The sequence below is a fragment of the Nicotiana tomentosiformis genome, chromosome 3 (assembly GCF_000390325.3).
Source record: "Nicotiana tomentosiformis chromosome 3, ASM39032v3, whole genome shotgun sequence".
Lineage (NCBI taxonomy): Eukaryota > Viridiplantae > Streptophyta > Magnoliopsida > Solanales > Solanaceae > Nicotiana > Nicotiana tomentosiformis.
The window spans coordinates 127,694,538-127,718,143 of NC_090814.1; the positions used below are offsets into that span (position 1 = coordinate 127,694,538).

A 23,606-nucleotide genomic window follows, 5' to 3' on the forward strand; every position below is an offset into this window, starting at 1 on the left:
TGGCGTGCGGGCCACGTGGCCATTTGGGAGACAAAACGATCATATATACTTGGATCGCATAATTCGATCAATTGAAAAATTAAAAAGCAGGATTAACTGATTATTCTAATCTTAAAATAGTTTTATCAAGTTCATTTAAGTTATAGTCTTAGGAGAAGCTTATTTTAGGTTAGGCACTCCCTGTTATTTACAACAACAAGACACAAGCTTTTCCAGATTAGGTAAAAATGTATTATTTTGTTTGACACCCAAGGTGTTTACACTCGATTTAGTTAAATTAACCATAAAAAAAACAAATAAAGGCCTACTAGTCTTATATTTAATAAATAAAAAATACAACTAAAGAAAACAAGTTCCATTCTTTTTCTAGCGTTCTGGTAAATTTCACAGCTCTATGTCTTGTTTCTTCAATCTTTTATTTCTCATCTTACCAAAATCATCTCTATTATTGCATATTCCTGGATATTATATTCAAGTAAAGCATTGGCCATCCTAGGCGGAGCCCGGATCTGAAATTTCTGGGTTCAGGATTTTATCCCTTTTAAGTTACTGAGTTCTAAATTTCTTAATAATTTGAACATATTAAATGCATTTCTTAAGACAAATATAGAGTTTGGACCAAAGTTAATGGGTTCGGCCGAACCCGCGCTTCGGTCTCTAGCTCCGCCCCTGTGGCCATCTATCACATCTCATACTCGTAACTAAGTTGAATTTAACATATTGGAGATGAATTAGAAGTATAAGTAAATGAATATGATGATTATTTTGCGAATACTAATGTAAGAGTGAATGCATATTTTCATGTTCATATTGCTAATGATAGTTACAGCAGAAAAAACAAAAAGTTATGACCTTTGGGACGTGGATTGTGGCACAGAAAGTATAAGAAAGTAGCGTCAATCTATGTTACACTCATTTATATTAGTATTAATTAAGATCATGTGCGAAATACATGGTAATTAAGCATGGTTAAGTACTGATAGTTGTAGTAAAATAAAATAATTGTTTCCTTTTTTTATTGACCAAGTGTAAATACCAGGGCAAGTAAGCCAGTTGGAGATGAAATTGTATGCATTTATGGATAGAATGAGATTCAAGCTGAGGAAATAGTTGAACTATTAAAGAAAGTTTTACCTTTAATTTTACATGAAAATAAATATGAATGTAGAGTTGCGTATTATATAAATAGTAGTAGTAGTAGTAGTAGCAGAAGGTGTTAAACTTATAGTTGAAAATATAGTTTGCTAGGTCTAATAAATTCTTGCAAGTAGTAAACGTCGTATAAAATAGGACGATTATTGAATCAGTCATATACATTGAATCTTTCAAAAGGAATGAGTAACATATAAATGGTCGTCCAACTAATAAAAATAACACGGTAAAGTCACTTGTGAATGTTTTATCAGATTAAACACAAAAACGTACAGATGATAGGTTGGATAAAACCTTTCAATTTATCATACATGAGAGAGCTAATTAATGCCTTCCCCTCTTGAAAGATTTCACAGGAATCACAGCGAGTTTCTAAATATAGTCAATCTGATAAACAGTCCAAGCCACCTAAGTTTAAGTTATAGAGGTCAATCATCTATCAGGTGGAATTGGAATGCACAATCAACTTTAGTGCGACTAAGCGGATGCCAGCATTCTGTTGGATGTCATATGAATCAACTGAGAAGTAAGCATCCACAAATGTTCCTGGTGTTATCAAGGATTCCAGTTCTGTCACATCAAATCTACTAAAGACGAGCTTTTGTGTTGTGGAAGATTCTTTCTGGTATATCTCCGTCATCCAGCGGGAATTATTACCATCTATAACAGTTGGTAAACTGCATGTTTGCACATGTTAGGACTTAGCTTATTACATGTCAGTGAAAAGAGGCTGCTTGCTCTGGTAAATGGAGCAGGACTAACACAGACGACATAAAATATCACACCACCACTTTATCTGAGGTATTTCACAACTCGTATGTCCTAGTTTTTAATAAGAAATTTTGGAATAATTATGAACTGAAAAACTCAGTAACTTATGTAGATACTCAGGATAGAAACTCTGAGGGATAAGAGCACATAATTTGTTCAAGACATGTATCCATCCTTAAACGTTAGGACACTTGAGGTGAGAATGGATAAAGAAAAGTTTAGCAGTAACTATACATGAAAGAAAAAGGCAAGCATAGACATAAGCTTTCCTCGTTTTGAATAGCACGAAAACTAAGCATATTCACTTGCAGAGGAGCAAAAAAGAAAGATTTGAACTTACTTTAATCGGACAGTAGGATAGTTCATAAAGCCAGGCTTTCTAGTTACCACAGGCCTCCACTCTGAGCTGCTACCTGAGTCGACAGATAGCTTTTGAGCAAGATTATCAACTGCATCCAAGATTTGGCACAGGTCTGATGATGCATCAACCACGAAACTCAATCGTCGCCGACCAGCATAATCAGCATACTTTGAACTAACACCAAACCGCACCTTCATTCGTCTACAGCAAATTTGTAGTTCACCATAGTCGTGCAATACCTGTATCTTCTGAGACCCACGACAAAAAGGGGCAAGACTTATAGAGACCGAAGGTATTGAGATTTCATTTGGTTCTAAGAAGTCAGAGCAGCCAATGAAACTCTCAGTTGCAGTTGTGGAAGATCCTGGAGAATATGAACCAGATTCATCTTCCATATCATCTGATCGAAGGGACTCTTCCACTCTGGCCATGTTAAAAGGGTTGATTTCTGCCGTCCTCTCCACATAAGTTTCTATCTTGACACTTGACGAGGGTCTATCTGCACAGAAGCCCGTCTCCCCTGGAGAAGCTCTCCCATTAGCACGGCTTCTTGTAGTAGCATTAGGAGACACCCAACTGTTCTCTGTAAATATGTCTGGCAGGCTGGATTCCTGCAGCATAGCCATAATTCATTACTCTTCAGCCCAAACAGAAGTTCAGAAAGCAAATAATATCAATCCCGAGTTCATAGAATGACAATGTAAAAGCTACATAAATGCATACATTTAAGGGTGAGAGGAGTAGGCTGATGGCAGTACCCCAAAACCAACAGAAACCAAACCACAGTAGGATCAAGTCGGGGAAACTGGATTAAAGTTAAGATAATCTTTGGCTCAATTTTAATACATTCAGAGCTTTAATTTTGATTAATGAGTAGGAATTGTTTTTCCTTAGCTTCATGTAATAGCTATAAATACTTGGTAAACTTGTTCTTTAGGAGAAAATTTGCATAGTGTCACTACAAACACCTTGGTGAGGTTAGAAAATTTAATGTTTGAATTGAGCTTAGGAATTATTTTCAAGCTTTAGTTCTTTGCAGTAATTCTTTTCTTGTTTAATCTTTATATTTTTGGTTCTTTCTTTTCGTTCTTTGGGGTGAATGATTTCATATATCAATTGTTACCAGAGACATTCAGTGAGAATCTAAGATTTTTTCTGTTTTTCGATTCCTTTGGAATTTCTATCATTCTATCTTTTATTAATTTGTTTATTACTTATTTAATATTTTGTTGTGTGTATCCCGAGGCAAAAGGTGTGTCGGTTCCTAGAGAAGTTCTCTGGAGATGCCTGGAGGCAAAAGGTGTGTCGGTTCCCTACATTATGGCGATTAAGGACATGTATGATGGGGCTAAGACTCGGGTTAGGACAGTAGGAGGCGACTCTGAGCATTTTCCGGTTGTAATGGGGTTACACCAAGGTTCTACGCTCAATCCGTTCTTATTTGCCCCGGTGATCGACGCGTTAACACACCATATTTAAGAGGAGGTGCCATGGTGCATGCTATTCGCCAATGACATAGTTCTGATTGATGAGTCGCGAGCCGGTGTTAACGAGAGGCTAGAGGTTTGGAGACAGGCTCTTGAGTCTAAGGGTTTCAAGCTGAGAAGGACGAAGACGGAATACCTGGAGTGTAAATTCAGCGTTGAGCCAGGGGAAGCGGGCGTGGATGTGAGGCTTGAATCACAGGTCATCCCGAGTAGAGGCAGCTTCAAGTACCTTGGTTCGGTTATCCAGGGGGGAGGGGAGATCGACGAGGATGTCACACACCGTATTGGGATAGGATGGATGAAGTGGAGGTTAGCATCTGGAGTCCTGTGTGACAAGAGAGTGCCACCAATACTCAAAGGTAAGATCTATAAAGCGGTGGTTAGACCGGCCATGTTGTATGGGGGTGAGTGTTGGCCCGTTAAGAACTCACATATCCAGAAGATAAAAGTAGCAGAAATGAGGATGTTGAGGTGGATGTGCGGGCACACTAGGATAGATAAGATTAGGAATGATGTTATTCGGGAGAAGGTGCACGTGGCTCCCATTGATGACAAGATGCGGGAAGCAAAACTTAGATGGTTCGGACATGTTTAAAGGAGAAGCCCAGATGCTCCGGTACGGAATTGTGAGCGGCTGGTTGTGGAGGGCACGAGAAGAGGTAGAGGGCGGCCTAAGAAGTAATGGGGAGAGGTGATCAGACAGGATATGGCGAGGCTCTAGATTTCCGAGGACATGACACTTGATAGGAAGATGTGGAGGTCGAGTATTAGAGTTGTAGGTTAGGATGTAGTTGAGTCTTGACTTACTTCGTACCATTGTGGGACTAGCCAGGTAGGGTTTTTGTCTAAGATAGCTAGTGACAATGTTGTGTTTTACTACTTCGCTTTTCAGTGCATGTCCTATTTACTAGCTATCGTTTTTGCTTTGCATCTTTCTTCTGCATTTCATGGTGTTCCTATTTTTCCTATGATTGTTGTGGTGATACTAATATTGTCTCCTTTTGTCCTTTTGTCTTTTTGTTTTCTTGAGCCGAGGGTCTTTCGGAAACAGCCTCTCTACTCCTTTGGGGTAGGGATAAGGTCTGCGTACACACTACCCTCCCCAGACCCCATTAGTGAATTTTACTGGGTTGTTGTTGTTGTTGTTGTTGTGTGTATCCTGAGTCATATCATCAATGCTACAATATAAACCTTTGGCGAGTCTATTTTGGTCAGCCTTTCAAAGGTCAGTCCAAGGGACAAATTTGAGGATCAGCAGTGCCACTATTTCCTCTGATTATCAACACGGAAAGTATCAAACCAGTCAAGAAATTGTGAGACAGCAAAATTCTCCATCATATGTTATTTATTTTTGACAAACTCTAGCCTGTGACACTCAGTTGCAGTCCAGAAGACAATTTACGCCTCAGTTAAGGCAAAAGGAAACACAAAATCCATTACACCTATGGATTATTCTCAGCGCTGCAGTCTTTCAGGTGTTTAGCAACAGAGCAAAACAAGGAGGACCATGCTATGCAACTTGGCTTTTGATTGATTATAACAATTACCAATATCATTTGGAGTTCTTATGTTTGCCGAAACTGGAATTGAACCACGGAGAATAATATTGTAGTGTAATGCATTTAGGTTAGATATATTTCACTCGATACAATGGCTGGAAAAACACACAAAAGGGGGAAAGGAAAATAATATGACAAGAACAAGAAGAAAAATCAGAACATGTCAGATGGGGTTAACTTCACAAGTAATGCTAACATTCTCCCAACTTTAAGGATCATGAACAAAACTATGTCTTGTTGAGGTTTTTGTTTTTAAGATGAAATAGTCTTAAAATGAGGATGAATGGGAAATGGAGGGAAAATGAAATTTTTGAGTAAAATTTTAAGTTTCCCCCTCTTGAACATGAGACATTGTCCCATATTGGAAGAGGAACAGATTTTTGGTGGGTATATATATAATTGCTCATCTTGTAGCTCTTAAAGAGTTAAGAAGAAAGCAAGCCCCGCGCTGTCGTCGTCGTCGTCGCTCGGCTTCGGCTACGGCTACGGATTCGGCTACGGATTCGGATTCGGATTTGGTCAAATGATCGATTGATTGATTAATTTTTTGGACCAAATCTTGCTCCACCATGGAGGGTGGACGATTGTTCTTCTTCAACACTGGCTGCTATATATATGTGCAACAGCTGTTGAAGAAAGACACACAACACACAATACACAAGACTGAAATCGCTCAACAGATTTGGCTATACATTGCACTCCTTCCTCTCAGCATTTCCATACGATTTTCTGAGTTTCTACTCCTTCGTTCTGCATTGTTTTTAACTTCAAACAAAGCAACTGTAAGTGTTATTTGCTACCGAACTTTGTGTTCGCTGAAACACTAGGGTTTGAAGTACCGCTACACCAGTGTGTGATTCGTTCTATCCTGGGAGGAAATAATTCATTACCTTGGGTACTAGGAGGGGATTAAATTCCTTAAGGAAATACTGTGAATTCAGTGGGCTCGAATTATTTACTGTTTCATTACGATAACTTATATTTTGCAGAATTATTATTTACATATACAGCAATATTGGCGGGACTAACAATCTTAAGGAATTTAATATTTATTTATGTATTTGTGTTATTCTTATTATTCTGCAAACTAAAACCTTTGTGGTTTTGTGTACTTCCGTTTAGGAGAGTAAAGCCTTCGTAGCGTTTTGTTGGAGATTAAAATCTACGTGATTTTTACTCCAGTTTGAAAACGTGTATTAAACGTTTGTTTGTGTCATTTCGTTTTACAGAAAAAATGATGACTGATATCGAAAACCAAGCTGTTCCGACGGTGACTGCCAACGCATCGATAAGTCGAACACCGGCGTTGGCACCGGCAGAAAAATCCGGAAAATTTTCCGGGATTGATTTCAAGCGCTGGCAGCAGAAGATGTTCTTCTACTTAACTACGTTATGTCTACAGAAGTTCATCAAGGAAGATGTTCCTGATCTGCCAGATAAAACTCCAGAGAATGAACGCTTTCTCGTGATTGAAGCGTGGAAGCATTCTGATTTTTTATGCAAGAATTATATTCTTAGCGGACTGGATAATAATCTGTATAATGTATACAGTAGTGTGGAGACGTCAAAAGAATTGTGGAATGCGCTTGAAAAGAAATATAAAACTGAAGATGCCGGGATGAAGAAATTCGTTGCCGCAAAATTTTTGGACTACAAAATGGTAGATAGCAAGTCTGTTATTACCCAAGTCCAGGAATTGCAAGTGATTATTCATGATCTACTTGCTGAAGGTCTTGTCATCAACGAAGCATTCCAAGTAGCAGCAATGATTGAGAAGTTGCCTCCGTTGTGGAAGGACTTCAAAAATTATTTGAAACACAAACGAAAGGAAATGTCCCTTGAAGATCTCATTGTTCGGTTGAGAATCGAAGAGGACAATAAAGCTGCTGAAAGGAGAGGCCGTGGAAATTCAACAATAATGGGAGCAAATATTGTTGAAGATAACAAAAAGAGGAAGAAGGCTTCTAGTCCGAAATACAACCCAAGCAAGAAGCGGTTCAGTGGAAACTGCTACAATTGTGGGAAAACCGGACACAAATCTACGGAATGTCGTGCTCCGAAAAAAGACAAGAAAAGGGGTCAAGCAAACATGGTAGTAAACCATGATGATGTTGATAACTTGTGTGCCATGCTTTCTGAATGTAACTTGGTGGGAAATCCTAAACTGTGGTGGTTTGATTCAGGAGCCACTCCCCATGTTTGTGCAGTTAGAGAAGCTTTTGCTACTTATGCTCCTGCTGGACCCGGAGAGACAGTTTATATGGGAAATGCTTCAACAGCAAAAGTTGAAGGATATGGGAAGATATTTCTAAAAATGACTTCTGGCAAGGTCATGACTTTGAACAATGTCCTTCATGTTCCCGAAATGAGAAAGAATTTAGTCTCTACTGGACTTCTTGTTAAGCACGGTTTTAAGTGCGTTTTTGTGTCCAACAAGGTTGTCATTAGTAAGAATGAAATATTTGTAGGAAAAGGTTACCTCAGCGAAGGCCTTTTCAATCTGAATGTAATGGTTGTGGAAAACAATAATAATATTTCAGCTTCTTCTTACTTACTTGAGTCAAATGATTTATGGCATGTACGTTTGGGTCATGTCAATTATAAAACCTTGCGGAAAATGATTAACTTGGAAGTACTGCCCAAGTTTGAATGCGAAAAATCAAAATGTCAAACATGTGTGGAATCTAAGTATGTTAAACATCCTTATAAGTCAGTTGAAAGGAATTCAAATCCTTTAGACTTAATTCACACAGATATTTGTGACATGAAGTCAATACCATCTCGCGGTGGAAAGAAGTATTTCATAACTTTTATTGACGATGGTACTCGATATTGCTATGTTTACTTACTGAATAGTAAAGATGAAGCAATAGACGCATTCAGGCAATACAAAAATGAAGTTGAAACGCAACTTAACAAGAAAGTAAAAATGATAAGAAGTGATAGGGGTGGTGAATATGAATCTTCTTTTGAAGAAATATGTTTAGAATATGGAATTATTCATCAAACAACAGTCTCTTACACGCCCCAATCTAATGGGATTGCGGAAAGAAAGAATCGCACATTAAAGGAGATGATGAATGCGTTGTTGATAAGTTCTGGTTTGCCACAGAACTTGTGGGGGAAAGCCATTCTTACGGCTAATCGAATATTAAATCGAGTGCCCCATAGCAAAACACAATCCATTCCATATGAAAAATGGAAAGGAAGGAAGCCCAACTTGAATTATTTTAAAGTGTGGGGGTGTTTGGCAAAAGTGCAAGTTCCTAAACCCAAAAGGGTAAAGATAGGACCGAAAACCGTTGATTGTGTTTTCATAGGATATGCGACAAATAGTAAAGCATATCGATTTCTGGTTCATAAATCAGAAAATCCCGACATTCATAATAATACGGTTATAGAATCAGATAATGCTGAGTTTTTTGAAAATATATATCCGTATAAAAAGGAATGTGAGTCGTTTGGTGAAGGATCTAAATGACCTCGGGAAGAAACAAAAGAAAGTATATGTAATCAGGAGGATCCAAGACGTAGTAAACGTCAAAGAACGTCTACTTCATTTGGACCAGATTTTGTGACTTTCTTATTGGAGAATGAGCCTCAAACATTTAAAGAAGCTATGACTTCTTCGGAATCATTGTTTTGGAAAGAGGCAGTCAATAGTGAAATAGAATCCATATTGAACAACCATACATGGGAATTGGTTGATCTTCCTCCTGGAAATAAACCTTTGGGTTCTAAATGGATTTTTAAGAGAAAAATCAAAGATGATGGCACTATTGATAAATTCAAGGCAAGGCTCGTAGTCAAAGGGTATAGACAACGAGAAGGTCTAGACTACTTTGATACATACTCTCCAGTTACAAGAATTACGTCCATACGGATGTTAGTAACATTAGCTGCAGTGTATGGTCTTGAAATTCATCAAATGGATGTTAAGACGGCCTTCTTAAATGGAGAGTTGGAGGAAGAAATTTACATGGAACAACCTGAAGGGTTTGTAGTTCCAGGTAAAGAAAAGAAGGTATGTAGACTTGTTAAGTCTCTTTACGGACTAAAACAAGCACCCAAACAATGGCATGCGAAATTTGACCAAACAATGTTGTCAAATGGTTTTAAGATAAATGAATGTGATAAATGTGTGTACATTAAAAATGTTCCAAATCACATAGTCATTGTTTGCCTATATGTGGATGATATGCTGATAATGAGTAATGACATTGCCAACATAAATGCTACTAAGCGTATGCTCAATAGCAAGTTTGATATGAAAGACTTGGGAGTTGCTGATTTAATTAAGGAAATTAAGATCCATAAGACTCCTCAAGGTCTGGCATTGTCACAATCTCATTATATTAAGACAGTACTTGAAAAATTCAAGCACTTGGGCTTTAAAGTTACAAAGACTCCAATTGACGTGAATCTTGCATTAGCAAAGAATAAAGGCCAAAGCATATCACAATTGGATTATGCTCGTGTGTTGGGATGCTTAATGTATATCATGAATTGTACACGACCAGATATAGCTTGTGCTATAAGTAAACTGAGTCGATATACGAGCAATCCAGGCCAATCTCATTGGATGGCAATGAAACGAGTTTTGGGATATTTAGAACATACCCAGAACTTTGAATTGCACTACAGTAATTTCCCTGCGGTGATTGAGGGATACTGTGATGCAAATTGGATCACCGGTTCAACTGATTCTAAGTCCACGAGTGGATATGTATTCACTATTGGTGGAGGAGCGGTATCTTGGAAGTCGTCCAAACAAACATGTATTGCCCGCTCTACAATGGAGGCTGAATTCATAGCCTTAGATAAAGCCGGTGAAGAAGCTGAATGGCTCCGGAATTTCTTGGAAGACATTCCATTTTGGCCCAAACCGTTGGCACCAATATGCATACATTGTGATAGTCAAGCGGCAATTGGAAGGGCTGGGAGCGTTATGTATAACGGTAAATCTCGTCATATACGACGAAGACATAAAACCGTTAGGCAATTACTCTCTAGAGGAATTATCACGATTGACTATGTAAAGTCAAGTGATAATGTGTCGGATCCACTTACAAAAGGCCTAACTAGAGAGGTAGTTGAGAAATCATCAAGGGGAATGGGGCTATGGCCGAGAACAAGTCATTGTGGCGGTAACTCTACCTAGAAGACTGGAGATCCCAAGATCTAGGTTCAAGGAGATCAAACAAAGTCATTAATGACGGTTCAACATTGTCAAATAAAATTTTAGTCCATTCTCGTGATGAGACAATGTTCAGTACCAAGGATAAAGCATTAAGGCTTTTTAATGATTTCTAAATTTGATACGGGGTATATCAAATAGTGTATCTACAGGATGACACGTTTAGGAATCACCTATGTAAGTGTGAAGTGTTAGCCGCTTCAAGGAGAACTTTGTAAGGCCAGTTCTCTACGCACTTATGAAACCAGGCGGTGTTCATGGCTGAAACGAACACAACAATGAGAACCAAAGACGGTTAAGGGTTGATTGTGTGACTTATGGTTGTCTAGGTATACACCAAAGATCGACGGTTCAAAGATATCAAATCTACCGATTGACCGAGTATATCCGACATAAGTTTACTACGGAAAGTTCAAAGGGAAACCTACTTATCCAGATGCAATTAATCCTTGCTTGTAAATCACACAGTTTTTCATGCATACTTCCGTGATATAGCCATTCCCCATTCATGTGGGGGATTGTTGAGGTTTTATTTTTAAGATGTAATATTCTTAAAATGAGGGTGAATGGGAAATGGAGGGAAAATGAAATTTTGAGTAAAATTTTAAGTTTCCCCCTCTTAACAATGAGACATTGTCCCATATTGGAAGAGGAAAAGATTTTTGGTGGGTATATATATAATTGCTCTTCTTGTAGCTCTTAAAGAGTTAAGAAGAAAGCAAGCCTCGCGCCGTCATCGTCATCGCTCGCTCGGCTTCGGCTACGGCTTCGGCTTCGGCTTCGCCTTCGGATTTGGATTTGGATTTGGATTTGGTCAAATGATCGATTGATTGATTAATTTTTTGGACCAAATTTATTTGTTAATAGTAAATATTAACGTAACATTATAAGCATTTGTAACGGATATTTTCCAATCCGTGTATTGACCACAAGGCAGCAGCCTAATGCTCTTCCCACCATGAATGTGCTTGCTCCACCATGGAGGGTGGACGATTGTTCTTCTTCAACACTGGCTGCTATATATATGTGCAGCAGGTGTTGAAGAAAGACACACAACACACAATACACAAGACTGAAATCACTCAACAGATTTGACTATACATTGCACTCCTTCCTCTCAGCATTTCCATACGATTTTCTGAGTTTCTACTCCTTCGTTCTGCATTGTTTTTAACTTCAAACAAAGCAACTGTAAGTGTGATTTGCTACCGAACTTTGTGTTCGCTGAAACACTGGGGTTTGAAGTACCGCTACACCAGTGTGTGATTCGTTCTATCCTGGGAGAAAATAATCCATTACCTTGGGTACTAGGAGGAGATTAAATTCCTTAAGGAAACACTGTGAATTCAGTGGGCTCGAATTATTTACTGTTTCATTACGATAACTTATATTTTGCAGAATTATTATTTACATATTCAGCAATATTGGCGGGACTAACATGTCTTACGACCAAACAAACAAACAGAAAATACTACTAGGTGGTGATGGATGACTAGCTTACCAGAAACAAGACAGTTGCACAATACTTCAGCACTTCAAGATTCATTCGGACATCATCCAAACTCCTGCGAAGGATCACAACGAACATTTGCATTCTCAATATCAATTGAAAGAGTAAGAACTTGCAATTCCATGGAAAAGAAGCATCAAAAGTATCAAACGAAGAGCACATTACATTTCCCATCAGCAGTACATTTCTTTGTTAAAAGTAACAAGAGTTACCCTCCCACGGGCTCCCAGTCCCCTGCTTCAACAGGGGCCAAAAAGAGGATGCAAGAAACAAGGCAACCTAACTTGCATACAAATTGCGGAAAACAAGAAAATTAAGACATGAACCAAACTCTATTAACACATTCTATGTTGCTTATTGAGGTATATTGAGCAAGAATAAGCATAGTGAGACGTTAAAAAGAAGGAAACAATCATATTCCACACTTTCCAATCTGCAAGTTAATAAAGGTAAGCAAGAGGGCGAAGAGCATTAACCTTTAGTTACAATAATCAATAACTGAAATTTGATATTCAACATACGGAAAAAACACAAAAAAAAAAAAAAAGTTCTTTACCTATGCGTTTGTTGTCCAAGGCCAAAATAAGTAGCAAGTGAGGCCATCTGGAAAATGATATAGAAAAAAAGAAGAAGCCAATCAACAGTTAACTATTGAAAGTAAGAACACTTGTATCCTTGAGATTTCTAGTTCACTACAGTACCCAAAACTTTAGCATCTCTCCTGTTTAGCGCAAGTGGCCTAAACTCCATATGCTTGCTTAAAAAATATTGAAAAAATGATTTTTACTTTTATCTTTAAAGCACTGCAAAAAGAAGAGAAAAAGAAAGAAACTGAATACTCATGCTTCTCTAAAATGTGTGGTATTTAATTCCCATTTGTTCTCTTTTTCTTTACTTCCTAATAAGAGCAAAACATAGTTTAGAGACAGCATTACGTTAATCCATTTAACTAACCAAGTAAAAAAGTAAGCTTTGAGAGAACAGAAATTATCACGTTTAAATTCGAAAAGACACTCCTGACCATAAAGAAATAAAGTTTAGGCTCGTAGATGACATGCTTCACAAGAATAGAGCAATTTACTAGGCTGATATCAGCTCATATGCTCATAGATGATATATATAAAACAATTTTTTTAATTCTTTCCTTTCTTATTTCAGTGGCTTCAACAGAGAAAAAGATTGCAATAACCATTGAAGCAAACTCCTAGCAAACCTGCTGTTTACATCCTAACACTAAAGGGTGAGAGTAAAACCAAATTCATATGATTAGCGTGAACAATTCAGGTTCTAGAGAGCTTTCTTGTAATTTAAACAGAAAAACACATCAAACCACACTGGTTTATCAATCAGTTGACTAATCCTAGTTCAGTAACGTAAATATGCCTGTTTTTTCCATAAAGGTGGAATATTTTATATACCTTCATGTCACCAGCTCTCCTTCCAAATCTCTGAGTCAATAAGGACAATGTATCAATTATTCCCTTAGGCTCTGGTGCTGGCCTATTAATCCCAGCAAATGCTTCCCGAATTCGATGACAATCAAATTTCACTATATTGTGTCCCGCCCATATTTTCCCTGCACAAACAACATAATAAGCAATTCAAAAGTCAGCCAATAGAAAACACAGCGCAAAAACGCTGAAAATAAAGAATTTTTCAAAATGCAGGTGAGCTGGGTGATGTGGAGCTGACCATGGAGAATGTCATAGACTTTGTCAGCGATTTCAGCAAAGGTGGGGGCATTTGTGACTGCTTCTGGGGTAATACCGTTACAGCGAACGGAGAGGGAGGAAATGAGGGCCAGATCAGTGGGCCGTACTAGGGTGGAGTAACTCTCCTGCTCGACGAGTTTCCTTGGACAAACAAGAATAGCCCCAAACTCCAGGATTGCGAATCCTTGACCGGATCGGGTCGGTACAGTTGTCTCGACATCGAAGAAAGATACCTCCATCCTCTCATCGCCCATTATCATGTTTTTTCCTTAGCTCCAAAAATCAAACACTAGGGATGAAACAACAAACAAAGCGATGGAGAAGGAAAATGGTGCTTTTTTCCAGGGTTCTGTGGCTATGTATAGAGACGTGAATGAGACATCCATGTATATAGATAGGTTAGTTGGGGGAGGGGAGGAATTTTGGTGATAGCTTGGGAGGGAGATTTTGAATGGGAAAAAGGAGCCGTGTGAAATGTTCACACGGAAGGCTTCAAATTTCATGTCTTCCTAGTTCCTACTCGCTTCTTCTTCTATTTTTATTTTTTTTTAAAAGGAAAATTAATAATGTACTCATACTATCACAAATCGATTATGGTGACCAATTATATATTTAGATTAGCTTTCAATTGATTGCTCGAAATAATTGATAAAGTAAAAAAATGTATAATTTGATTTAATAGCTAAAGCTAAATGTACTCTAAGAAATAAATTTAAATTAGTTTCTCCATATGTACCTTAGGAGGTTAACAACCTACCCACGCATCTCGTTTACTTTGACAAACCATATAGTGTATATATATATATATATATATATATATATATATATATGACTTGGGTTTAAAGCGAGTCATTTTTGTGACTGTCAAACTAATCATGCGTCTCATTTTACGAGACGGTGTTCGACTAACAATATAGTATAAGGAAAAAATATTTTTAAAGTTGTGGTATAAAACAAGTCATATATATTATTTAGGATAAAATTGTTAAATTATTTCTAAATATTTATCCATCTTTTTGAAACAGAAAAGGAGGAGGTACTAATAATCAAATAATATTTGGTTTGGTTGAAATGAGAGAGAGAATTATGTCCACCAATTCCCTTTTTTTCTTTTTCTTTTTGGGCTGGAGAAAGCATGACGGCTGTCCCATATTCTTTGTTTAGCGTAGGGGATATCCTGAAGCGTAAATGATTCAAAAGCCAAAAGCTTATGTCAAATGAATCATGTTTTTTAGTAGATCTAACGTGTATGCCACTATTACTTGAACATTAGTACTACTAATTAATTTATAATACCCATTTAGACGGTTTCTTTCATAGCTTACATTCTGAAATTCAGACGATTCCCTGACGGCAAGCAATCTTCATGTCCAGGGGATTCCTAGTATACCTCTCTTCCTTATTTGCTTAGACAAACTATATGAAGAAGCTTTACATGTCTTTAAAATGTCCGGCAATGTCAATCTCTGCGCAAAAGTCCGGATCCCATGCAAAACTGGTTATCATTTTGTTCTCATAAACCACAGATAAAGAAGGAACTCAGTCAACTCACACAAGCCAAAATCGTATTACATAAAACTATTACTATAGACTTTATAAGTCTCAAATGCAACCCGTTACAACTAACCAGAATAACAACGAGAATAAACAAGGTTTAGTATCACCGACAAATTATAGTAATAAATCTAGACGAGGTGCCTTCAAGGACAATTTGAAATTCCTCAAATCCCCAATACTTACTAACTACCAACAAAATGTTGCCTCGATGCTGAACCAGCATGCGAAGCACTATGCTGTCGAAGATGCTTCACCAGAGCATTCTGGCATCACTTCACTTCCCAGCCACTCCAGATAATGTGCCATTTACATATGCAATATGCATGTAACTCATGTGTGTCATAATGCGATACACAACCTTGTTGAACCTCTCCAATTTCATTTAAGTGCCAAATGAGTATCATTATTTTGTGAGACAGCAATAACTGAGATGCAAATGGATTATGATTCAAAAGGGAAGGAGTTCACAAGAATTACTGTACATGCAGTTTAACTATGTTGAGCATCATCACAGTTAGTTGGAACATAATCTGTAGTCAACAATCAGGATGCTGCGCTGCTCTTTCAGCAAGAACTTTCCTCTCCCCAATCACAACCACCTGCTACAAAATTTACATTATGTAAAAATCTCAAGGTTGCTGAATCCTCACTCAACTTCAGCAAAACATGCATAAAAGCATTAAGTAGCTGACCTGCTGTTTGGCAAAGGGTGATCATGCCTTCATCATCCATTTGAGATATTTAAGAACTCACATTGTGTTTGTTGATGTAGTCCAGATCTTGTAATACCATTGTTATCTGGAGATACCTATTCCCCATCTCCAGAAGAAGACTTCCCATTGCCATTCAGCTGCTGAAAGGAAAAGATGTACCATGCAAATTACTTGTCCACCAGTAAATCACTAGGGTAATGAGGCTCAACTGGGTGAAACGGGATGTGTTTCCAGACACTTGATTCCAGTGGAAGAAGTGCTGCTTCACTCCATGCGAAAATGCAAATTGTCACGGATGTACTTCAAACTATTAGTTCCTCCTCTGAAACACTTGGCTGGTAACCTTGCAATTTGGCTTGACCAGTGAGCAGACCAAGCATCTCATAGATTGAACAAGCATGCTTATGATTTAGGTCACTGGCCAGAAAACTGTTAATGGTACCCTCAGCTTCGATTCTGCTTTGACCTGGAGGCTTTTTCACTCCTATTCCAAACATCTTCTGTCTCGTGACGACAACATCTCGCCACCTCTTATCAGTTGCATATAGATTTGACAAGAGCACAAAGTAGCCAGCAGCTCTATCAGGTTCAAGCTCCACAGCCAACTTTTGAGCTACGCTAGAAGCTAGTCTCACATTTTTGTGTATCTTGCATCCACTAAGAAGAGCACCCCAAACAGCCTCATTTGGCTTCATAGGCATAGCCTCAACAAGTGCCACGGCTTCATCAAAAAGTCCGGCACGACTTAACATATCAACCATGCATCCATAGTGCTCAATCCTCGGCTCCACACCCCAAGTTTCTTTCATACATTTAAAGTACCGATACCCCTCATCGACATAACCAGCATGACTACAAGCAAACAGAACAGCCAAGAACGTTATCTCATCCGGTCTAACATCATTTCCTCCCCAGCTTTCCATCTGCTGGAAAATAGTAAGAGCCTCATGTGCATACCCTTGTTTTGCAAAACCTGTGACTATAGTGGTCCAAGAAACTGAGTTTCTTCTCGGCATCCCCTGAAATACCATATAAGCTTCCTCTATTTCACCACAACTAGCATACATATGTATAAGTGCATTGTACAATGACACCAGCACTGGCTCACTCCTAAACTGTGAGGACTCAACAAAACTTGAATGAATCCACTTCCCCAGATCCAGAGCTCCCAATTCAGCACACGCTGATAAAACGGCAACCAAAGTCACCTGATCAAATTCCACATAGCGACTTTGCATCAAGCGAAACAAAGCCAGTGCTTGTTGACATCTTCCGTTTTGCGTACTTCCTGCAATCACCGTTGTCCAGGAAACAACATTCTTATCTGGCATCTCATCGAAAATTCTAAGAGCCTCATCAACATCCCCATTTCTGAAATAACCAAAAAGCAATGAGTTCCAAGTCACGACATTTTTCTCATTCATTTCATCAAACACCTTGCGCGCATTATCAACGCCGTAATCCTCTCCAGTAGTTGCATACAGATTAACCAAATTGGTCTGAACAAACACATTTAGCAAAGACCGATTTTTTAAAATCTTCCCATGAAGCTGCTGACCTTCCCTGAACAAACTCCCTTTTGCGCAAGCATTAAGTACATAGGAATATGTGTAACCATCGGGCGTAGCAGTCGATTTTTCCATTAGATTAAAAAGCTCAACAGATTTCTGTGGGTTTTCGCTACGGGCATAACCCCTGATGATTTGGTTCCAAAGGGTGGTACTTGGATTTTGGACATGATAGAAAACTTGATCGGCATATTTGAGATTGTAAGATGTTAAAAACGGAGAAAGTAGTCTAACAAGAATGAAGTTTTTCTGGGTAAAGCCATTAGTTATGATGGGGGCGTGAATTTGTGTTAGCTGTTTAATGGATTTGCAATTCTGCAAGAGAGAGAATAGACGTTGTTGGAGAGCTCTTGATCCTCTCTTTTTGGCGGGAACTGATTCTTCAACTGACATTCAGCCTCTTGTTTAAACCAGAGACAAATTGCCGGCTGTCGTTTACTAGTGGAGTTGTCCCTTAATTCCTTCAAGATATATAAAATTAAAGTGACTTTCTTTTAAAGTGAAAGGAACATAATATAAGATGCTGATATTTCTTATTACAAATTGTTTATGAGCCTTTCTATGCAGTCACAAAGAGATACTCGTCAATTGGAATTGGAAATATGTTTGGACTTCGGTCCAAAAAAAAAAGAATTGAAAATATGTTTAGAATACTAAGTACAATGTTTCTAAATCTAACTCTGGCCAATGATCTATGACCCCAGACAAAAATGTTTCAAATCAATAGTGAATACCGTGACAATATAGTAGGAGTAGCACTTTCTATTTATGTATTTTCTTCCAATAGTATTATTTTTTAAAAATAGGATGAAAGGCTTAAATAATACTCTAGTTATCTAGTAGAGTGAAATGAATATAGAATATTCATACAGGAGATCACAACTAGCTTGAATTTAGCCATCCTTGACTGATTGTTGTAAAACAGCAGAATTATCTCCATGAAGTACGCTTTAGAGTAGTTCAACACATTTTCACGAGATGAAAAGATTCTTGCATAAGGTGGCCAAACATTTTACAAGCGCAACGCAACCCCAAATCCATTTCCATAGACATCTTAAACCAGCAAGATTCAACCTGACTCTCAAAAGCTACCTCAAATCTAATCCTATCAAGACTATATCGCTGTTCTCTGACTTGCTGAGGAAAAAGATTTCTGCAGTAGATAGCTACTCTCTCCTGTATGTCATCAAAGCGTGCACTAAGAAATCCATGGCCATTGAAGGCAAACAAGCCCATTCCCTACTCATCAAACTTGGCTACGAACCCAACATTTTTCTTCAAACATCGCTTATGGATATGTACGCTACAACTGCAAATGTCGCTGATGTTCATCAGGTGTTTGATGAAATACCCAATAAGAATGTCGTGTGCTGGACTTCGCTGATTTCCTCGTATGTGCAGAATCAGAAACCAAACAGAGCCACAGAGATATTCAGGAAAATGCAAATGGATGACGTGGAGCCTGATCAGGTAACATTCACTGTTGCATTATCGGCCTGTGCTGATCTGGGGGCATTGGATAAAGGGGAGTGGATTCATGATTTGATAAGTCGAAAGCCGGAGTTTAGTGAGGATTTATGTTTAATGAATGCTCTGTTGAACATGTATGTAAAATGTGGGGATATCAGAAAAGCTAAGTTGCTGTTTGATAGTGTTAAAATAAAGGATGTTAGGACTTGGACTTGCATGATTGTTGGGCATGCATTACACGGCCAAGCAGAGGAAGCGCTAAGGCTGTTTTCAGCATTGGAAGCAGAAAACAAGTCAAGATCAAGTAAAAGCCGAGGGACTAAGAACCAATTACTTGTTCCCAATGATGTCATGTTTATAGGGGTTTTAATGGCTTGTAGCCATGCTGGAATGGTGGAAGAGGGGAAAAGGTATTTTAGAAGTATGATTGAGGAGTATGGCTTAAAGCCTAGGCTTTCTCACTTTGGCTGCTTGGTGGATATGTTATGCCGTTGTGGGCTGCTAAACGAGGCGTATAGTATTATTTTGGCAATGCCAATTCAGCCAAATGCAGTTATATGGAGGACATTACTGGGTGCCTCTGGCGTTCATGGCAATGTAGAACTTGCTGCAGTGGCTCGGTCTAAATTAGGCAAGTTAGAGGTTAGTGTCGTTGGTGATGATGTTGCATTGTCTAATATTTATGCTGCCAAAGGCATGTGGGAGGAGAAAGTAATGCTTAGACATGAGATGAGACAAAGGAGAACTCCTGGCTGCAGTTCAGTTGGGGTGGGAAAGTTGCATTCTTGAATGTTAATGAAGAGAAGTGCTCATCCTTTGCACTATGGTCTTGCTCTCGTCGTCGTCGGGACATAAGAACATTTGTGAATTTGTCAGCTTTTTATCAATGGCATTGGGTAGAAAGTTTCAAACATTAGAGTGTTCGTGATATTGTTAATTCAAAAAGCAATTTCTGGTATATAGAAAGGACGCCGATAAGTGGATGGCATTTGACAAAGTAAAGGAAAAAAGAAGACTGCCTGGACATGACAAAGACATGATAAAAATCCATAAATTATAAGGACTTGATACTCTATTTGTCATCTCCTTGTTGTACATTGTAGATACTATAACAATTTTCAGAACGTACGAAATTTCTACATGCTCTCTTCTCTTCTTTCTTTTTTTCTCTTCCATTTTGCTTCTTAAATGAACAACGGAATGATTCTTACACCATCTCTCGTGCTTCTCCTCATATCCTTTATAGTTTATACATATTAAAGCCGGATCCAATGCTAGTTATGAAATCTTTACTTTCTTTGCAAAAATGTAGCTGTTGCTTCTTTTTTTCGTCTATTTCACACAGATAATTTAGCTTTCTTCTACGAACAATTAATAAATTCGTTTTGTGGTAGTTCATTTCTCAACTAAATGATCTGATACAGCTTTTTCCATGAACGCTTTCTATAAGCTGCTCATCTAGTTAAGGCAACAGCAAAAGAAGGATCGTTTCACTGACGAGTGAACAGAAGAATGCTTTGTGGCTGCAAAGTGAGTAAGGTATGCATCAGCAAACATTTGACCTAGTTTGACCTGAGCCTCACTCGTTAAATGGAGTTTATCTTCCTTGAGTTGCAATCCCATGGCATCGATACAAACAACATTTGGGAGGTCAATCCTCTTTTGTGCTCGTCTTATCTCTTCAATATACTTTCCCTCTCCTGATGCAATTGCTACCTGCGTATAGTACAATGTATAATGCATGCAGTTAGAGTACCTGAAAATGATCAAGAACTTTATTCCATAGATCTTCACATCAGTTCATCATTCAAAACAATGCTTAGATAAAGGTATCTCATGAAATTTCAATTAGCCAGCATTAGTTTTGAAACAAACTATGATAGAGTACCTGAATAATTGGCAGAAAGGGCATATATAAATCAGCACGGACATTATGTATTAACTTCTCCATATTAGCTTTATAGGTCTCGACACGATGCTTGAATAATGTATCACTCTCACCTTGGTACCAAAGCAATGCTTTAATTTTTCCACCTTGATGCATGGCAGCTCTGGCTCTCTTTATCATGTTCTCATACAAGTGTGTCCCTTTTCCCCACTCCTTTAACGCAGTTCCACCTACGGCACATGGCACCAGGCCAATAGCTCCCATTTTGTCCTTAATTGCATTTGCAAATGACATTCCAGGTCCTATACCACAGGTCTTTTTCGTATCAATATCATGGTGAAGTGGTTCACATGCCATCTCCCAGTTGAGGTGTGCACTAAGGCGGAAAATTTTGGCAGGATCAGAACAGCACTCAGGTGGAACAATTGTATCCCAATGATTATGCTTATCTACTCCGCCACGACCAGACATGTTACTTTGGCCGGAGAGGATGAATATGTCTTCAGGGGTAAAAGCTTCAGTTTCTGGGGCGGAGGCCATAGCACACACAGCTGAGGATGCCCTTTCAGTGCTATGTTTTAAATGTCCCTCCTAGCCAAAGACAAAGATGGTGAAATTGGTAGGAAAGCCATCAAATTTGGACTTATCTATCAGTGATTCTTCTGATGTAATCTGACTATGGTACAAAAAGAAATATTCATCAAGAAGTCGGCCACCAACTAAGGTAACTTTTCTTTCGCAATATTCAACAAAGTTCTCCTAATTATCAGGAGAACCAGCATAAAACTAGACAAAAGGAATAAGAATAAGTTATCAAGGATAATCCAAATGAGAATGACACGAGAAATATCATGTTGCATTAACAATATGTTTAACATAAAAGACCACATTAGTTCTACTATAGATGTTCTCCGTATAAGCTTGTCTCAGTCTAATTTTAGTAAAGCAAAAATTATCATAACTTGAACTTGATTCATAAATGCCAATTGATATTAGCTCAAAGAAATGACATTCTTCTTCTTACGAATCAAGTAATAAAATGCATCTAGAATATAGTCCAAATCTTGCAGCTAAGCAGCTCTGGGATGTTATCTCTCATTAACCCCAACCATTTTCGTAATGAAATCAACATCGCTGGCCACATTACACAAAACCAAAGATCCAAAAAAGAAGAAAAGAAACAACACTTGCCAATGAAGCCTTTACCTTACGTAGTGGAGCTGACACCAAATTCTAATTCCATTCAAGTATGGTTTATCTGCCGACAGAGAGTGTCAACTTCCACCAATTAGTGGTGTAATATAGTAAATATGCAGGGCGGAGCCACAATGTTATTTACCCAGTAGCTTTTAGACTCAGTATTTGTATTAATAATTTATTAAATATGTATAAATATTTAATTACGAACTCGGTTACTAAAATGATTTTGAGTTGCATGACAAGTTCAGGACGCATAAACTTCGCTTTCTCGTGTATACTCGTACCGTTTCACCAAATATTTCAAGGGGGTGGGGGTAGCAAACAAACAATCAAAATGTAAAACCACACTACAATAAGTACCAATTCAAGGATCAAGACCCAATGATTATACCATGTTAAAGATTTAATCAATCAAAATGTAAATTAAAAAAAAGTATAACTCACACTCAATATTCTAGTAGTTACAGGCAAGTCAAGAAAAGAAAATGGGGAAGGAGATCAATGTAATTCGAGAATAACCGAAGGATAAAAGTAAACTCCAAAGATAGAAATTGGTACCCAGAGGCCAGAGCAATGGAATCTGCCATTCCGGAGACGAAAGATTGTAATTTGTAAAGATCGACGGCCTAATTATTGAACATTTGCATTTCTAAATATTCCGGTTTGTAGAGAACTAAAGATAGTGGCGGTTTGTCAAATTGATGGGTATATAGGGGCCAATTCTGGTTAGTGGTCTTATCTTTTTTCTTTTTCATTTTGGTGGTTTTATTTGTTCCGTATAACAATTCAATATTTTACCAGGCCAACTAATTCTTAGGCCCAGTTGGTTTGAAGGGGTGTTGTCCACACTGTGCCTTTTGGGTCTGAACCAGTCGCACGTGGTATGTCTAGTGCGGTTTACATCCTATGTGTGATATGTAGTTTATTACACATTGGGGTTTAATCAGTGCGCATAGAGTGCTCACCACAGAGTGCTTACCCGAAGGGCAGAGACTGTGACAGAGACTATAGCGGTTTTCCTGGGATTACAAAAAAAAACTAATTCGTAGGAGCTATTAAATAGTGAGAGCTCCCTATCAAGATTTTGCAGTTTTTTGCATTTTGCTTCCTTAAAGTCGACTTCATTTTTTGATTTACAACCTATCCTCTTATCTTTGATGGTTTGCTCCCCAATGTATTCATATTTTTGCAGAATAATAAAATCTCATTACTAAAGAAGTAAAACAGAAATAATATATTTTTGATTCATCAATTTTATAAGGTGCAAGTCAATCTCGTTTAAGAAAATTCAAGAACATCACCGATGTCAATTTCGGTATATCAAAGATGAATTTTTTATCACAACACCTGTAAAATTAAGAAATTTTTACCTCGTATAGCAAAGGTATACACCCTATTTATTATAAATCAAAATTATTTTAAAATATTATTTTCTATAGCTACAATTTATATTTTATAGCA

General features: G+C 38.0%; 4 protein-coding genes across 5 annotated transcripts; 1 reads left to right on the top strand and 3 right to left on the bottom strand.

The window, feature by feature from the left end:
* Positions 1-1,384: 1,384 nt before the first annotated feature.
* On the bottom strand, positions 1,385-14,234 carry LOC104108940 (protein NEN1-like). Its single transcript, XM_070197580.1, has 6 exons — positions 13,730-14,234; positions 13,456-13,613; positions 12,594-12,640; positions 12,029-12,092; positions 2,264-2,895; positions 1,385-1,829 (listed from the first exon to the last, which is right to left on the bottom strand). Exons 1-6 carry the CDS (start codon positions 14,007-14,009, stop codon positions 1,592-1,594), a joined length of 1,419 nt encoding a protein of 472 aa, XP_070053681.1. The 5' UTR covers positions 14,010-14,234; the 3' UTR covers positions 1,385-1,591.
* A 1,063-nt stretch (positions 14,235-15,297) lies between these two features.
* LOC104108941 (pentatricopeptide repeat-containing protein At5g66520-like) lies at positions 15,298-18,204 on the bottom strand. Of its 2 annotated transcripts, none has more exons than XM_009618097.4 (2): positions 16,060-18,204; positions 15,298-16,001 (listed from the first exon to the last, which is right to left on the bottom strand). In XM_009618097.4, exon 1 carries the CDS (start codon positions 17,978-17,980, stop codon positions 16,322-16,324), a length of 1,659 nt encoding a protein of 552 aa, XP_009616392.1. In that variant the 5' UTR covers positions 17,981-18,204; the 3' UTR covers positions 15,298-16,001; positions 16,060-16,321. The 2 variants fall into 2 exon arrangements, with proteins under 2 accessions (XP_009616392.1, XP_009616391.1); XM_009618096.4 differs by having other exon boundaries at positions 15,298-15,905; positions 15,999-18,204.
* A 186-nt stretch (positions 18,205-18,390) lies between these two features.
* LOC104108943 (putative pentatricopeptide repeat-containing protein At1g74400) lies at positions 18,391-20,589 on the top strand. The gene has a single exon (XM_009618102.4). It carries the CDS (start codon positions 18,566-18,568, stop codon positions 19,844-19,846), a length of 1,281 nt encoding a protein of 426 aa, XP_009616397.3. The 5' UTR covers positions 18,391-18,565; the 3' UTR covers positions 19,847-20,589.
* LOC104108942 (probable carbohydrate esterase At4g34215) lies at positions 20,330-22,863 on the bottom strand. Its single transcript, XM_009618100.4, has 3 exons — positions 22,704-22,863; positions 20,946-21,536; positions 20,330-20,773 (listed from the first exon to the last, which is right to left on the bottom strand). Exons 2-3 carry the CDS (start codon positions 21,483-21,485, stop codon positions 20,516-20,518), a joined length of 798 nt encoding a protein of 265 aa, XP_009616395.1. The 5' UTR covers positions 21,486-21,536; positions 22,704-22,863; the 3' UTR covers positions 20,330-20,515.
* Positions 22,864-23,606: the final 743 nt, after the last annotated feature.